We start from the raw sequence: 18,608 nt of genomic DNA on the forward strand, positions 1-18,608 counted from the left end.
TCAAATAAAATTATTCTGCTCTATTCACACTTCTGCCTTGAAGGACAACTGTGAGAAACAGGCAGGTTAGAATTTCAGCTCAAAAAATTAATTTCACCAGAACTGAATTTGGGGGGTGGGGGGGGGTGGGGGGGGGGGTGTGCTATGCCTGTGTTTGGGGAGTTGTATGTCAGAGTGAAAAAACCAGCAATGCGGCAGGGCTAACTAGCAGTCATGATAACTGTACCCTATGCTCATTCATCTTATGTAATCTTATTAGGTCAATTAATTGCAGGAGATATTTAACTGGCAGTATTTTTGCACTACCTTTCCTGACAGAAGAGCCCTAAGTGTCAATTATTAACGTATCCTTCTATTTTCTCCCAGGCTAAGCCAAGAACAGACAAAATCATCATTATCATTAGACTGAGCCTAACAGACAGACTCTTCCAGGTGGGAGGCAAAAGTGTATCTACAACCCTTTTAGTTTTCCTCCCAATTAGTCACATACACAGATATAGGAAGCTGATGTACTGACCAGTCCTGGAAAGTCCTGTGTACCTCCCACCACCTCTGTATGATCTGAGGGCATCTGAGATCCTACCTGACAAGCACTAAACCAACATTTGGAAATCCCATCCTATGATCTTTTCTTTATGTCAGTACTGAGTTGGCTTTAAAGGCCAGACACAGCTGTATTGTTCTACAAACCGCAGAAATTATGAAGAATTGTTTCCCGTGGCACTCTGTCTTGGTTGAATTATCCCCCTTAAAAATGGTACAAACACAACACTGCTGTCTAATCACACTCTTTTTTGTCCCATTGTCTAATAAAGCTGAGCTGTAGTCTTTCCCTCATTTGGGAGAGGGGAAGACAAGGCAGAGGAGTAAAAGCACCATTTTTTCACTCTGCAGCTTCCTGAGAAAGGAGAAAAACCTACAGGCTTCGTGATCTTTGCAACCTCCTAGCCAGACACTGCCAGCCATGAAGGTCCTTGTAAGAAAAGACTGAAGACAGAGGTTGTTCTAGATTTCCTCTGTGAGGCTTTAACATCTTTAAAGCCCCAAAACCAACAGAGCCAATTCAAAATACAGCCTCGTTTATGACCTTAAAAGAACAGTACCTAGACGGGAAGTTCAGACTTCCTTACCTCCTTGATCAGCGAGCCAATGTACAGCGACGTGAGAGGAGTTTGTTCAGCTGGCTTAATAACCAAAGTGTTTCCACAGCACAGCGCTGGTGCCATCTTCCAAACCAGCATTAGCAATGGGAAGTTCCACTGCAAGAACACAAGGCTGGTCAGATCAGCACAGCACAGTCACCTACTCACTTCCACACAGCATTTTCCCTACCTTCACAGAGCTCAGGGAGAAAGAAGCAACTGGGAGGACAGCCAAAAAGAGAAGTGTCTGCTTATAATACTGTGTTTGCTTGGACTACGGAGTATAACTTCCTTGATTTCCCCCTGAGATCCCAAACATTGTTGGCAGTCCTCAAGCTAATCCTGTAAGTTGGACAAACCTCTGCATGATGTGATCTCATTCTTTACAGGAGTTTGATCACACTTTGTATAGGATTTTGGCTGTTCACAGAAATTGTGTTGGAGGCAGCATCCTGATGCATCGCTTTGGTACGGCATCCTTCTACGGGGGAAATTACAGGATACACTGCTCATTGAAAAAAACTCATTTTTCTGTGTTAGATATTGGCTGAGTAGTTAGAGAGTTATACAATATCATCCAATTCCACATTTATAACTAGGAAACTGCAGTGGGTTGTTCAGTCATAGAAATCCAGGGGAGGTCTTATACTCCCTTCAAATTGTAAATTGCTCCCTTCCAATTAGTTTTCTAATTTGGAATTAGGAACCAGTCCACATCAGTTTCCTCTGTGCTAATCTCTTTCATGGTCATGTGTATTTGTAGATCTTGGAGCCTAAGCAAGAAGTGGAAAATCTAGCTCACACTGAATTTCAGAAAGGTCATTTGGCAGCAGAAAGGATTTCTTCATTAAAAATAATTAATGCTGTTTTAGGGATGATGGAAGCAGGCCAACAGTAAGGGGACTTCTTGTCAAGGCTCAAGCCAAGGGCCTTCAGCTATCAACAAAGAAGCCAAGTATGTTAGGAATCCACAAATTCACACTTACAAATAAATTAGCAGTGTAGCTTTTAAGAGATGAGTTCTCTTCTAACCCAGCAGCCTTGAGACAAAGCAGAATTTAGTCTAATGTGCTATTCTTCAACTTGCCTCTCCCTCTTTCCCAGACCTGTTTCGTTTCAGTGCTCTTCTCCAATGGCCACATCCCATGGTTTGCCCGTTTGTCTTTTTTCCTAAACCTTCTTGAAGGCCTGACTGCACAGCTTGAGCCATCCACACCTACATTACTTTTCTACACTTTCAGGGCATGACATAACTCCATTAGGAGCTTTCTGCTGCAGAATGGCTGATGAAAGTAACAGTAAAGGACTCCAGGGCTGCCTCAAGCCATCACCTTGGGATAAAGCTCAGTCATATGCTGCACTTTCTAAGAACCTCCCTTGCTAAGAGCATTGGTTTAAATATAGTCAAGCCACAGGAAAAAGGGAAGATTGTTAATTGGCCTAGGAAGACGTATGCAGAATAGTGACAGAATGTCTTTAAATCAAACAGGAATATGCAAGCCCACAGACTGTTGGCATTAGAGATCAAACTGGAAAAAAAAAATTGAAGGGGATTTATTCTAAGTAAACTGAAGTCAGATATGGTTTTGTTGACCTCAGTCATCCCTTTTACAAACACAGTGTTGAACCTGAGTCAAATTTAATTCTGCACTTTCTATTGTATTTATTGCTGATGTAGGGTGAACCTGAAATATTAGAAGTCCCACTATGTCCCCTCCTAGTGACCCTCCAAAGCATCCTACAAGTAGGCTTTTAAAGGGATAGTTTCCAAAAGCACTGCTGAATGCCAAAGGCGGCTGAAGCGTGACCAGGAGATACTTTTTAATTGGTGATGAATGTAAGGAACCTGATGTTTTGATCTTAAGTCACAAATTTGCGTTGCTCACAAGCAGTCATGTTGCTTGTTCACCCAGAAAAGTTGTGCAGAAGTCATCAAGCCAAACATCTGATAACTACTATTGACCATCTCCACTTTGCCTCACCCTGACATTGCTAAATAGACCGTACCATCTTATCACCAGGGATATAAGCTCAGTTCTGCTGAAAGAAAAAGCAACATTTCTCCAGATCTTTGGGAACTGGTCCAAACCTGGTATTCCCAGGGTCCAGCCAATCCAATACCCCACACGCATTTCTTTCAGTCTTTCCTGTAACATTATACCAAAGGTCAAAATCTTCCATGGACTCTTATTGATCCAAGTATCCAAACAGAGAATCTTGGCACACCAGCATTTGCCTCACGGCCTGTAGGATACCATGTTCAAAGCATTTTACAACCAGACAGGACCAAACTATGTCTCCCGTATAGCTGTAAAGTCTGCCTGGTTGTCTGTTTAAACAGAACAAGCAACACACACTAAAACTGGAGGTATTCCAAGAGCTAGCCACACTGTCCCCTCAGCAGAGAATGAGACCTCAAGGAAAAGAAAACTCTATTCAGTTAAATTTAATCATGGAAAGCTCAGAGAACAGTCAGGGGTTATTAATAATGGACAGGATTTAAAACTTGAAACTATGCATCAGCACTAGGCAGCAAAAAGCTAGCACATGTAATGACAAGATGGTTGTTCGAGCAGTGCAAGAGTCAGAGAGCTCTGACTGGTCTCTGGTGGCTGGTGTCAGCCTTAGAGAGGAACAGAGCATCTGATTAGGAGACCCACCCTTCCATTGCAAAGGACTTTGTGTTGCCAAGAGCAATTGGCATGGGGGTAAAACAAGAAACTTCATGAGGCAACTGCGATGGGAGTTCCCTGCAGAACAGCTGTACTTAACTAGGAAGCAAATGGCTGCAGTATAAGATGGGGGGTGCGCATGTACTTCCATTTCTAAGGGAGATGCAGGGCACCATCACTGCTACTTACTGGAGTTATAGCTCCACAGACACCCATCGGTTCATGCCTGGTGAAACAGACAAAATTTTCATCTGCAAGACAAAAGAATAAAGGAAGACAAAACAGTCAAAATCCTTGCTTCTACAGACAGAGTGTAAGATGACTTCACACTAACAAGTTGGGGACAGAACTAAAACCATATTAGACAAAGAACCGTATATCTGTTCATCTTAACTCATGCCTCTGTGACACCCCAGATGGATAAAGATCTATTTGAGAATAGGTCTTGTGTAAGCTCAAAAGCCAAACACTGCTCACGGTCACAGCGGAGCCTTTTAAAACCAGGGGTTCAAGCCCTTCTGCAAACTCCCAGTGTTGAGGTTAAGGGGAGGATAACTCCCTACCACACTGAAGAGCAAGCACAAATTTCATTCAGATTGTATCTGAAAGAAGCAAAGCACTTGTCTCCCAGAGGGACAGAGTTTTTAAACCCATTTCACACAGGAATCATATTCAGTGTAAAAGGAATTGCACTTCTGGTAAGAAATCACAGAAAGGTGAAACTCTGGGACTAAAGTAATACCATTCATCTTAAAATACTGCTGCTACGCTTTCAAAGGAAAGCGGGATATTTTCCTTACAAATTTATTCTTGCTGAAAACCTAGTTTCATTGGGAAGATCTGACAGAAAACATGAGCATTTCTAATCACAGTTTTTCGAAGTGATCTCAAATCAGGACAAACAAGCAGTGTCCAGGCAAGCAAAGCTTCCTGTTACTCTGAATGAAGGCGACAGATCTCAGTTTATATGACTGACATTGCTCCCTTTGCTCCCTGCACAGACTGAACTAGTTCAGCCCTTCAGATCCCTTCCTCTGGTGACTAATTTTTGTCCGCAGTGCCTGTCCTTCATACAATCTCAGTGATCACCCACATGCAGGGACAAAACAGGCTGATTTTGAAAAGACACCGTATTGCTCATCGTGCCACATGGACATCCATTGTCTTAACTTGCTCTCCCCAAAACCATATTTGAACTTATATAGCTGAGCCAAAGCATTCCCTCTGTCCCTGCCACAGCAGTACAGTGTGACTGCTCTGGCTCTGCAACTAGGAAACATTTTGAAAAACCCCTTTCAAGTGTCAGAAAACTTGACAGGGTCCCTCCAAGAGCTTGGTGCTTTGGCTCGTGAGAGGAGACAACATCTTAGACCTTCTCTTTAATAAAAGTTAAGAAAAAGCACTACGTGGTCTCTCTAAACATCTATGAGCCAGCACTGTCAGGGATGTGGGAACATCAGTGAGATGGGAGACACTGGTGGATTCCATATCAATCCTCTGCCACATCCCTGTGGCATCTAGGACAGCACAAGCTCTTGCTGCCTTCATACAATTCTCCCTAGAAACCTGTCTTTACACTGTCTGGCATCTTAACTCATTTCAGTGATACCTAATGAATAAACTCCCCTATAATGTGTGGAGTTTTTTCTTTAAGAATTAGTCTGAACTTAAAACCAAAAAAGTTTCTCTTAAAAAAGCAACAAAAGAGCACATCCATTATTTTCCCAAGATCTATCCAGGCATTCATATTGTTCTACCATTAGTTTATATCTTGAAACACATCTACTTAAAAGGCATCCTGAGATAGAAAAGAAATGCAGGCTATTTTTGCAAGTTTTAAGAAGCCAGCCTTTCCATGCATCTCCCTCCCACCCCCTCAAGCCTGATCCCATCCCAGCTCTGAAACTGGGTCTGAAGGAACTTACCCACTGGGATAGTTCTTCCCTGAATTTTATCAGCCCATCCAGCATAATATCGGAGTGTTTTTATACAACCTTCCAGGTCAATGAAATAAGCCTGCAGAAAAGGTTTTCCTGTGTCCATTGTTTCCAGAGTCTGAGAAAACAAATTGCACGCACTGTCAGACAAGTCAATGTTTTTTTTTTTTCTTTAAAAAAGCTTTTAGGGAAATTTTTTAGGGAAACTGCCTTGTGCTGCAGACACAGGGTTTCCTTCCCTCCCCTAACAAGGAACAAGCTCGTTAATACAAATAAGGTAGAAGAGAGACTAGACCAAATAACCCTGATGTGTACAGAAGTTGCTTTGTTCAGTGACTGCAATGAAAGTGCATCTTCCGAAAGCCCCCAGAAGGTGGCTGTGGGTGGGATACATGGCTGTGGTCTGGGGCACTGGTCAGAAACGATGTGAGTGTCATGACTTCACCATAACTGACCCTCCGACACAGATGTTCTGGTTTCCAGATGGTGTCACTGAAATCAGTCAGACCCACTTTCCTTTTATTCGGAAATCTATTTTTTCTACTTCATAGCCCTAAGACCAACCTCTGAAAAGCCTCTTTTGTCCACAGGATGATAGAAAACATATTTTTTACAGAGTTCTGGTAAAGTAACCTTTGGGCTCAGATCTGTGCTGACACTAAGGCAAGGGAGAAGTTGCTTCACTAAAGCTGCACTGATGCTGAGCAGCTCTAAATGAAGTCCAGTCTCAGCCTGTGTCCTCACTGTTCTGGACATTAGCTCAGTGAATGCTTTGTTCTGTACTCAGGACATTAAATGGGATATTGGTGCAAATAGCCAGCACATCCATAAAGGAAGTACTATCCCTTGGTAGATTGAAACATCTTTGTTTACATATGAAGTCATACCCCGTCATCTTCCACAGACATTAGGGTCCAAACAGCACTCGAACAGACATTCCCCTTGGAGTGACTAGGATTGTTATCCACTCTGAATGTCTGCTAAAACAACTGATTTTTATAAGTCATTACTTAGCATGCAGCCAAGGCAGCTACGGCTGGTTTTCTGCAGTGAAAATAACAATGCCAAACAAGCCCTCCCAGATCAGAAGGACAGCAGAAAGCTTGAAATGAGTGTCCTGATTTATAGAAAAAGGAGGGTCCTCTGAAGTCACATAAAAAAAGTGAGCAGAAAATGGACACACACATATATATTCCCCCCCCCCCTTTTATTTGCTGGCTAGAACTGTCTTCAGACCTGGATTTTTTGGTTTTGTCTTGTTGAAACTGGAGACTGTCATGTCGTTCAGAGACACTGTGTTAGAGAAAGAGACCTGGCTCAGAACAGTCCTGCAAGTACAGACTCCTAAGCATATCCCATGTATGTTAAGTCCTACTGATCTCAGTGGGACATCAGCTCTGGAACTTAAAACATATCGAACAGCACTGAATGTCAAAATGCCACTCCCCTGAAGATAAGCAGAGCCAAAGTGCAGCACTGAAATGGTGAGTGCTCAGGTCCAAGATCTTTGGTATGGACCGAGAGCAGCTCTAAGCCAAGAGATGCTAGGATCTGTGGGCACAATTGGGAAAGATGTCCAAGGCCCAGAGAGTCTAAAGGCTTCTACCAACTGCAGCACATTTTAACTTGGGTCCTACTCCCCTTGTTCTGGACCAGGACTTCTTCAGAACAGGATGGGGAGTCATTAGCAATAGTTTTTTAGTGCAGAATTCCAAGTTAACACAGCTTCATGGCTATAAAGAGATTTTCCTGAGCCAGTACATTCAGCAGGGAAAGAAACAGTTCCCACTTACACACATTTTAAACTTTGGATGACATCCAGCAAGAGAAAGATTCTCCTTCCAGCCCCCCATTTCAGGGGAAGCTATTTGCAAAGAAGACAAACTGGCCTTACATTTTTGCAACTGTTACTGAGTCAGTTGTAGTTGTTTGGGGGTTTTTTTTGTTTGTTTTTTCTGTTGTTGTTTTCGGTTTGTCTGTTGGTTGTTTGGGGGGTTTTTGTTTGTTTGGGGTTTTTTTTTAAGATAAGAACTGGGAAACAGCTATGAACACTGATGCCTGTTAAACTAAGAAAGGTTTATTGCTTTGAAAATTTAAGTATTAATATCTTCAATAACTAGCTAAAGTTTTGAGAAAGTCAACTATATAGAAGAACTAACAAACAGCCTTCTTCCAAGACCCCTAAAATCATCCTGCAGAATGAGGAAGACAGGCCATGACTCCTGCATGGACTCTTCTGCCCCTCATAAAAGGAGAGAAAAGAAAAACATTAGGTAGCTATGGATGCAGCAAAATCAGAGGGTTGAAGCCAAGTTGTCAGACAACTGTTGCTGGTTTATCACTGCTCATAGTACTTACTGCCAGGATGACTCTGTCTCGCTCCAGAAGATCAGCCAACTTGTGCAGGAGTCGCCCTCTGCTTAGGGCATCCATCTGTCTCCATGGAGAACCCCTCTGGAATGCTGCCTTCGCTGCTTCCACTGCATTGTCCACATCAGGCTAGAGCAGCACATACACAAGAAAGCCTTAGGTTACAAGGAAGGAGCTGGACAACGGCACAGAAACCCCCATCAGGCTGCTTCCTAGATGATGCTGTGGTGGCTAAAACCAAGTTGTCTGACAAAACCTCTTCCATTTTACTCCTCGATTTGGACCCAAGCCTGCAATAAGTTTTGGGTTTGGCCTGGGCTCAGAAACAACCTTGGGATCAGAGTATCAACAGGGTCTTTCAAAGGCAATTTTACACAACTGGTTTGTTTATACAATAATCCAGAATCATGTTCCTGTTGATACAGGATGTAAGTATAAGGGGGAGGACAGAGAAACAAGATCCCAATTCTGTTCCCATTACAGCTTCTCTAAGCTGACAGGCCATTGGCCTGCATGAATCATCCTCCTCTGAACAAGTGTGGGAAGGAAAGTCCCACACAGAGATCATGGTTTTATCCAGGGGAACAATCGCAGCTCAGAGCCCACTATTCAGTCCCCCCGGAACCCATGCCACTAACAGTTAACACACTAAAAAAGCTCCCTTAGATCCTAGATGACACTTCCAGAATATTTCTACCAGATGGGAAGGGTTTTGTTGTTCAGTGCTATGACAAAGGCATTTCACCTACACAGACTTAGCACCACTCTACCTTTATCTCCCAACTGCTTTACCACACTCTGGGCCAAATCTAACCCTGTTTACCCAAGTTCCTACTCAGACAGGCAGCAAGTTCCTTCTCTCCCACACCACCACTCCCAGAGAAGCTCCATGCATCTGCTCTGGCCACAGTATGACCTGGACTCCTCCCTTCTTCCCACATACATTGATTGAAAAAAGTGAAGCTAAGGGCAACCTCCCGACCCAATGAAGTCAATGGGAACACTGCCATCAACATCCACAAGGCCAAGACTGTACCCCAAGCATACATAAAACATACTTCACCCTGGCTTTGGACAGAATCCTGCTCTACGTAATGTCTGGCACAGTCCATGCCTCACTTCAGCTGATGGAGAACTTGCACCTCACCACAATATGTGGCTCAAGGGGGTGGGAAAGGAGGGAGGGTTTCAGGCCTTGATCACTCCTCATAGCACTTCACCAGTTGCTCTCATTTATGTCTTATCTCAGGTCTTGTCTGGATACAATTACGAAGTAAGCCTCTGCACTGATCCAACAAGGTCTGGTCATTCTCCCCTCATAGGGAAATGTGTGGTGCTCCACCAAGAAAAATGTTATGGGAAGACATGTTGCCTTCTTACAGCAAGAGTTCATGAAGAAAACAGCAAGTCATCACCCACTGAAATGGCATCTTACACTAAATTTGGCTCCTGTTCTTTACAAGAAGATTACACAGCTTTAAAACAGTCTGACCTATACTGCCAGGAAAAGAACCCCACCCTTTTGGAAGGGCAGCAATGGTAAACCATTGGAGGAAACTTGTGCTGTTACAAGGGGTTAAGAATTGCTCTCATCAAGCAAGGGTGCTGGCGAGGAGGAGGTAGCAAGCAGCTGCTGTGTGCAGGCAGGCATGGCCTGCCTGGGGCCCATCACCCACAGGCAGAAGGGGCCTTCAGAATGGTTGCTTCACTTGAGTTGATCTGGATTCAAACTGGCACATCACAAAAGCCAGAAGGCACCAAAAGCTGCTATACACTTATGCACTCCCCATCCTGCCTCCTGGAATGAAGACTCAAGCTGAAAGAAGGCAATATTTTATGTGACAAAGCAGACAAAGAAACACAAGAAGTGTGTCGTGTTTAAACAAGTCTTCCCTTAGCAGCAATTAATTAGCTTCTGCGGCCAGAACTCTGACGTGCAGAGCATTGGGTCTGCAGTGACACAGGCCACAACACAGCTGCCCTTGGTACTGAGGGACTTCCCACCAGCCTGGCACTCACAGGAACAGGGGTGAGATGGCTGTGTGGGCAGAGGACTCTGTTCATGCCCAGATCTTCTCCATCCTCTAAACAGGGGAGCACTGGAGCCCTGGTGCAGCTCCTGCAAATAGTAGCTGTCTTCATTCTTGTCTCTTTTCTCGGACATGTTGGGTACACATAGCGTCTTGGAGACTGTAGTCACTACCACACAAGCAAAAAGGCTTTGCCAAAACACCCTCAGGGGTAGCACCACCAAGTGAGATCTTGTGAGCCTGCACAGCCTCAACAGGCCTGAGAGACCAGCAAAAACAAGGAAATTCTTCAGGAAGGCTGAAATGCCATTCTTAATCCATCCTGTTATGACTAGGCATTAGGGGAGTCTGAATGGCATGTTCATTGCAGGCATGTTGCAATAGGTAGGCACAATGCGTGACAAAGAGACTCACAACTGTCAAGGTGCCAGGGACACTGTGGTACACAAAACCACAAAGAGGAGGAGGTCTGTGCATCCTGGTGCTGAGTTCTGATCTATACAGATTTACTGAGTATTACATAAAAAGCTTCTCTAAGAGAATATTAAGATTGCAAAGTCAAGCATTGCAGAGTTGGGAAATGCCTGCAAACCTTCATACCCACCTTGGATGTTTGCACTATGATACAACCACCAGTTACACAACCGCATACCGTTTTCCCCTGAACAAACTCACACGGTTCTTTGTTCTGAGCTACCTCCTCCACCTTCCTCTTCTACCTCAAGTCCTGCTCATCGTGGCTCTATTTCTATCCTGCCCATTTTTCCTCTCTCCTGCCTCAGCAGCAGGCTGCAGAGCACAGTGGAAACCATCACCCCACTGGCTCTATGAGTAGGGAAAATACCTGCAGAAAAGCCTTGCTCTGCTTCAGGCTCAGTGTGCACAACACTGCCTGTCTGGCCAGTAAGGAGACATGCCAGGGATGAAGCACACCCACTGGAGACCATCTTTCTTCAATCCAATTACTAAATTCTTTGAAAAACCTCCACTGTGTGCATCTTTGGAAAGGCACTTTTCTGACATAAGGTATGAGCATACCACAGTTTCTCAATTAGAAGAGGTTCCCTGACCTGTTCCCCTGCAAACAGTCTACACATTGCATGCTCTAACTTCAGAACTCAAGTTCAAACCAGCTACAAACAGCATCTTAACAGCCCAAAGTGTCCAAAACCACTGAGGACATTGCAAGTCTGCTGTAGGGAACAACATTCCTGCAGCCTCTTACCTCAGCCTGCCACTGCAATCAGGGGGGCAGGATGACTGTGAACCAAACCCTCTTACAACCCTCAAAGATTCACATGGGAGAGTGAACTGCTTAGAAATGATCACAACAGACACTCCACAGCATCGAGTCTGCTCAGCAGTCACAGCTGTGGACCTGCTGCCCACTCTGTGGCAGCCAGCTGAGCTGGGCACTCCTCTGAGGAAGGAGCACCTTCCCCCTGGCCCTCACTGGATGTTAGCAAGCTGCTAGAAGAAAAAAGCCTGTCTCCAAGGGTTATCAACAGCACCAGAGAAATGGTGTGAGTATTTTTGCCTTCACATTGTAACATAAAGACAGGGTGGAAGTTCTGGGGCTGCACTATTTGCTGAGGGCAGAAGTTTAATGAAGAAAGTTATTCCTTCTTCGTTATCAACCTGGCAAACACTTGGACACTAAGCTGTTATCTGGGAAGCAAAAAGCCTCCAAGAATACAGTGGGAAGCATTTGCCATTTTATTTTCAGTGCTTCTTTTTCCACATAAGACTTCCTTTTATCCCCAAACTATCCTACCAAGGGCAATTCTGTCTTAAATTCTGTAAGAACAAACAACAAAACCTTTGCTCCTAGCCTCATAAGCATTGGCCAAGTTTCAGCACCAGACTAAATTGTCATCGCTGAGATATTGGCTGCCAAATTCCCAGCCCTCACATGCAGGCTAAGCAAAACACACTCTGCACAGCCAGAGAGGGGCAGATTTCTGTTCAGGGCGAGGGAAGTGGAGTCCTGCTCCCTGCCTGCTGGTCCCAGAGCCAACCCTGGCACAGCACAGCTGAAGCCAGAGTCCATCTCAGGATGTGACACCCCTGCAATGGTACTGACCAGCACAACCAGGTGTGGTGGCATGTGGGGACAAGCCATTGGAAAGCACCAAACACAACTCACCACTTTCTGTAGCAACATCAATGGACTGGAGGGGATGTTCAACCAGGGAAAAGGAAGTATCAGGGGACTCTGCCAGAGGACAGTGGGACATGGTCAAGTGTCACCAGTAGCCAAACAGCTAGTTTGGGATGGTTCTCACCCATGACTCTGCTTTCTAACTAATCCAGATCTAGGTCTAGTCCCACTCAGTCCCTTTTGCAAAAACCTACTTAGAGAAAAAAAAAAATTTTTTTTTTTTGTTAAAAAGTGTGATGTAAAGGGGTGGAAGAGGAGGCTTTCAGCACTCAAGGTGCAGCTAACTTACATTCTTGCCTGCAATTATCCTATGCACCAAGGAGTCAGCCACCTATGCCAAGTATGCATGGGCAGAGACCTCCACTGACTGGCCCCAAGGAAAGGTTTACGGTGACTCTCCTGCAAACTAGAAGCTGGAAGCTGTCCTTGAATTCAGGCAGGGACAAATCTCAAGGAGGCAAGCTGCAAAACTGTCCTTTTAGTTCTGTATAACAATTTTCTTTAACAAGTCATTGAGAAGCAGGCTTGAAATACTCATGTAATGCTCTGTAACTGCTTGAGGAGATACTTAGCTCAGGGAACAATAACAGTGTCATGGATTCTGCCTCATGAAATATAGTTACATCAGAGTTAGCTTCAACTCCACTGTTTACATGCCACTGCAATTAAACACAGTTGTGTTCTACCCAGTTAGGATAAAGAAATTTTACATAATGTTTGGTTCTGCCTCAGCCTGTAATTGCCCCGTGGCTGCACAGATCCCCCATGGCAGTAAGTCTCAGACTGCTTTAGTGCCCTCCGAGAGGAACGGCAACCTTACACACTATTTGCACACAGGGTGTAGACTTGTATTGCCAAGCAAGTCTGCTCCCATCTCCAGAAGGGTCAGGCTCTATATTCCACACAGTATAACACCAGAAAACACATTGCACCTGCTCAGCTAGTATCACTCCTACTAGGAAAGGATCCCCAAGGCTGGAGACCAGGCACCAGGCCTCACAAGTGTTGGACAAGCTTAAATATCAAGAAAAAAAGATACCACAGTACAGGCAGAAGTGCCCACGCTGCCTGTCACTTACTGCCCACAGCAACAAGCAGCCAAAGCCCTGGCACAGCAGAGAAGCTGTGAATCACCTTCCCATGACATACTGCAAAAAGACAACTCTTGGGCCACATCCTTCGCCTAGATCAGGCCAGCTGGCCCATATGTGATGAGCTGGTTTAGACAAAAAGTGTCACATCTGATTGTTCCTCACCTCAAGACTGTTACTAAACCCAAGCAGTTACATCCCAACAGCACACCAGGGCCAGGGACTACTCAAGTTCTTGAGAGATACTGGTCGGTTTTAACTGAGAGTTACCACATTTGTGCAGGAGGCCAGAACCCATGATATCAGTTAGAAAAGCAGCACATTTCTAGCAGAAAGTGGGCAGTGTTTGCATGACTGATCTTAAATTTCCCCAAGCACCCAGGTTATTCCTTGACTGCATTTAAAAAAGGCTGAGTTTCAGTTTAGTGTCTCCAACCGGCTGCCACACAGCTTGTGTATAAGCCACTCCCAATACAAGGCCCGGGTTCTGTCAGGGATGTGCCTACACCATCATTGCTATTTCCTCCGAGTGGCTGCTTCCTTACAGTCTATAACACAAGAACGATGCTGAATCTCATTCCTCTGACAGTGTTTGGCAGACAGTTCCTACCAGAGAAAGCGACTCTGCCGAGTTGGAAAGGATTGATCCCACCCACCCTGTGTGATTCTTGAGCAGCACCTCTAGTGTCCCAGACCTCCACTCACAGTCAGGCCAGATGTACGCTGTCGTTAAAAGCCAGCCTTTGCTCTGTGTGTTTCCCTACAAAAGGAAGTGCTTTGGAAACTGTCTTTAGCGCTGCCTTTCCAACAACACTTACCTTGTCTCCTTCCTCAATGTCACAAATTTTCTCCAGCGTTGAAGGGTTGTAGGTGGGGAACTTCTTTCCACTTGTAGACTCATGCCATTCATTGTTAATAAATATCTGAAGAGAGAGCAAGGGGAGTGGGATGGGGAGAAAAAAAAAAAAAATGTAGACAATGCAAAAAACCACAAGTACTCCTCAAAGGTCCCGAGGCTCTTCAATTTCCATTGATGGCAGAGTCAAGCATGTTCAGTCTCTCTCCCAGGGAGACTGTTTGCGATACAGACAGCATTTATCCAAACTAGAACCTGAGCCAGAGAACAGATGAAAAAGCCTTCATGCACCCGGTTCGTTTTGAGCAAGAGGAAGACAGAGGATGGGGCCCACACCATATAACACTATAATTTGGCAATGAGAAACAGACAGTTTTTGAAATACATCTCCATGGGAACAGCAAGCAGACACCAAGAGAAACTCGTATGGTTCAGGCAAAAGGAGCCCCTTGTTACATGCCACAAATGAAAGGTCAACGTACAATATTACTTGGTTGTTCCTATCCTGCCCTGGGCTACTTCCACCACTTGGCCCCCCCAGCACTGTCCAGAGGAGGGTAAGTACTGGCTCAGTTCTACCCCACCAAGCCCCGTCACAGGCTAGATCAAGCCTCCTACGTCACTTGGAGTCGTCTGTGACAAGATTTAAGTGTTTCAAAATATTGCATTTCCAGAGCAAGAACAAACAGTCCCAGTGTTGCGTAACTCAAAATGCATTAAATACTGGAGTGTTGTTACGCACTGTAAACAGAACATGAATACCTATATACAATTAATTGATTCAACATGCATCTTATCCACGCTGTGATCTAACTTGGCAGTGTTGTATTTTATAAATACACTTTAAGATTAGATGAAGTAATCTTTATTAGTAGCCTGTTAGTGGCTGTAAGCTAGTACTTTTACTTGGAAGTCATCCACATTTGCAATCTTGTTTATGAGTCTCTACACACCACCAGGAGATTAATGTTGCATCCCTTACACTCGGAATTCCCACTGCTTTGGGTCATAGTTTTCTTTCCTTCGGCAGCTTTTTTTCCTGAAAGGAGTTTCTCCTGACTATTTCTGCAAAAAGCACCTGAGATGTAACTGGCAGAGAAGCTGCACTTTTAGACCCACCTGTTTCAGACAGGTAGAGAAGAAAATTTTGGCAAAATTTGTCAAGTGAAGTCACAAGAAAAGACACAATGTTAGAAATATTAACTAACTTGACACTAATGCTCCCAAACCATCTCTATTATCCAAGTGCTGCATTTTAACAATTACACATTTTAACTCCACTTCTCCTTTGTTTCACTAACGAAGAAAGTCATATTATAAATATGGGACATATGACAGGAACTGTAAAGTTACAGCATCAGGTACATGCTCACAAACTAAGGATTGGGGAAGGATACCGTTTTTCCTCCTCATTCAACATTGCTTTCCCATCCCAACCCTTTCACATAGAATTAATCTTTCTATAATAAGTAGTATAACATGAGAGTGACAGGATCAGGCTGTTTTAAATGTAACATATACGCTAGCATCATTCTGGGAATCACACCACATAGCCTGAGTCTTTAGTGCCAGGACTTGAAATCAAACAAAATAGCGTATCAGCTCTTCATGCTTCACACCCAGGATTTCGGACACAGGACTGTGGACAGATCACTTCCATCACACATCCATGACAAGCATTAAACTGCTTTATAAGTAAGATCTTTGTTGAAAAATCTTTCCTCTCCCCCAGCCCTGTAACTGGTAGAACTGAAAATAAAAATCTCCGCTAAGCAAAGTGTGCCGTCAGCTGTAAACATCTGGTGAAACTCAGAGCTTGTAGAAAACCCCTTGCAGTTTTATGAAAACTGACTGTGGCTCATTATTTTCTCAGATGCACCGGGAGCATCAGATCAAATGTCAAATTCACACTTTTAATTAACATTGGTTTCCACTTTTAAGAGACTACCTTGATACATTTAGTGCACAGAGTCTCTGGCAAAACTCTGGAGAATAAGAACCGTGTGTTTTAAAACATACATGGCTGCAGGATCAGATCCCTAAGGAGCATTTAAAAGTGTTCACAACAATAAAAATAACAAAAAACAGAACATTTGGATGTTTAAGAAGAACTCTAATGGCCGTGTCCATTTTGGATGCAGGAAAGAGCTGTTTGCGCAGCATTACGCCATTCTGCAATCAGCAGCTGCAGATCCAATTTGCTGCTAAATGACACGTTTATCTTACAAAGAAAAAGTAGATAAATTTCGGATGTTAAAAATTAATCTAGTCCAGTGATTACCACCAATTGTTAATCTGTTTCAGTACTTCAGATGCATAATTCAAATCAACACCTCACTGGATAAGCTATCACTGTTTACTCCTTCTCACCGCAAGAGAATGAGCTTCAAGTTCTGCTTTTTTTTAATACAGAAATTTAACAGTAATTAATACACTCATTCAGCCTCTTCAGCTCTTTTAGTCCAGCCGTGTAGTTCAAATTATGGCAGTCAAAGCTGCCTAGCAGCGTAACCAGCCAGGGCATTTTCCCCACTGCGCAAGACAGCGGGTCAGGCCGCTGTGGAACAAAAAGCAACTCGGCTATCGCAGAGCTACGGCTGCGTTAGGGAGCAGGGATTTCTGCAGCGGTGCTCAGCTCCACACCAACACCAGCCTCGCCCCTGAGGAACAGAGTTATCAAGCTCAGGAGCCTTCAGTTAAATCCAAGAGGTCAGGAACGACGGTATATAAAGGTCATTTAAAGGGAAGCTCGATGGAGAGCAGAGAGGTGTGGGTTTGTGTGGGCTTGCTGCCTGACTCCTCATCCTGAGGGGAGGCCATGGAAGAGCTCTGTTGGGACGGAGAGCCACCAAGAAGACATGCATGAGCACTTCTCCTCTTTGGGAGCCCCAGTCCCATCACAGAGCCCTTTCAGAAGGCCCAGTCCTGCAGGACGCTGGCCCTCCTCCACACTCCCTGCATTCACCAGGACCCAAACCCACCCCCTGGCACTGAACCCCCTTCCAGCAGGGCCCCATCCCACACAGGGGAGCTTCACACCAGTTCAAGGACAGCTGAACACAACCTAGGCAAGCACCGTTCTCACAGATAAACCCCTTCCCTCTGCTTGGGCTCACCCCATCCAAATCAGATTCCACCAAGTGCTAATGTGATGCTAAACGCTTTTACCGTGTGGGTTTGTGAGAACTGCACAGGGCACTTGGGAAGATGTCATCAGGGTGACCAGGAGGGGACGGGCCAACGTGGCACCACAGCCCTCAGACAGCAGGCCTGTCACTGATCAGCACCAGGGCCTGACACACAGCCAGGGAGAGGTGCCCATGGGCACCTGAGGCAGCACCACAAGTTTGGTGCTTTTTTTTTTTTTCTAAAAAAATGTTGGTTTCTTGGGCTTTAGGGTTTGGGGCAACAGCAGGTCCCCTAGAAATGCCAGAGTCATCTGCTTGCACCAGTAACTCAACTGCACTTACACCCCCATAAACCTACTGTCTAGGGCAGCAGGAGGAATAAAAAAAACCCAAAACATTAAGGGAAATGACAGTGAGGGAGAAAATTTTATGTTCAAAAAAAATAATACTTCACCACCAGCCTGACTCCACCAAGCACCAGCGACGTCGCAGCGAAGCCCGCTGCCCGCCTCCCCTCGCCAGCTCACCTTGGTGTACTTCACCTCCAGGCTCCGCAGGGGCCGTGGCAGCGGCGGCAGCACCTTCCTGTCAGGCTGCCCGTTCTCCACGGCGCCGTTGAGGGCGGCCATGGCCGCGCCGTCGAACCCGCGCCGCCCTCTGCCGCTGACAGCCCGCGGCGCCGCCTTAAGAGCGGCGCGCGCCGGGCGCCGTCGCCCGCCCCCATTGGCCGCCGCCCCGCCCCGCCCCGCCTCTCGCCCCGCCCCGTCGCGCGGCCACGGCCCTCAGGTAACGGGCGGCACCGCCCCGCCGAGGCACCGCGGCTGCCGTCGGGTCGGGGGGCGCCAGCGGGCCGCGCCGGCCGCCTCCGGGCTGCCCGCAGGGCTCCCTCGGGGCTGCCCGCAGGGCTTCCCGCAGAGCTCGCCCAGGGCTCCCTCCGGGCTCCTTCAGGGTTGCCCTCAGGACTCCCCACAGGACTCCCCTCAGGGCTGCTCTTAGGGCTGCCCTCAGAGCTGCCTCCCTCAGGACTCCCACAGGGTTCCCCACAGAGCTCCCTCTGGGCTCCCTCAGGGCTCCCCTCAGGGCTGGGGCAGGGAGCAGCCCACAGGGCCACCGACTCCTCTGCTCGGAAATCGCCATCGCTCAGGGCCTCTCCCCACACAAGGGCAGTGAAGGAGGGGGCCTTGTCGCAGCCAGCCGGCCTTCGGGGAGCTGAGCAACCAC

At 45.8% G+C, this 18,608-nt stretch overlaps 1 protein-coding gene across 1 annotated transcript in view; it reads right to left on the reverse strand.

Annotated features, from left to right (window-relative positions):
* ALDH1A3 (aldehyde dehydrogenase 1 family member A3) overlaps positions 1–18,161 on the reverse strand; it is a 37,958-nt gene extending 19,797 nt beyond the window's left edge. Inside the window, exons 1-6 of the mRNA XM_074880676.1 lie at positions 17,915–18,161; positions 14,222–14,326; positions 8,110–8,250; positions 5,740–5,869; positions 4,004–4,065; positions 1,131–1,259 (exon numbers count right to left, since the gene is read on the reverse strand). Of these exons, the coding sequence (XP_074736777.1) occupies positions 1,131–1,259; positions 4,004–4,065; positions 5,740–5,869; positions 8,110–8,250; positions 14,222–14,326; positions 17,915–18,016 (669 nt within the window). The 5' untranslated portion in view covers positions 18,017–18,161. The remainder of the gene's footprint in view (positions 1–1,130; positions 1,260–4,003; positions 4,066–5,739; positions 5,870–8,109; positions 8,251–14,221; positions 14,327–17,914) is intronic.
* Positions 18,162–18,608: the final 447 nt, after the last annotated feature.

Source organism: Strix uralensis, chromosome 11, assembly GCF_047716275.1.
Source record: "Strix uralensis isolate ZFMK-TIS-50842 chromosome 11, bStrUra1, whole genome shotgun sequence".
NCBI lineage: Eukaryota > Metazoa > Chordata > Aves > Strigiformes > Strigidae > Strix > Strix uralensis.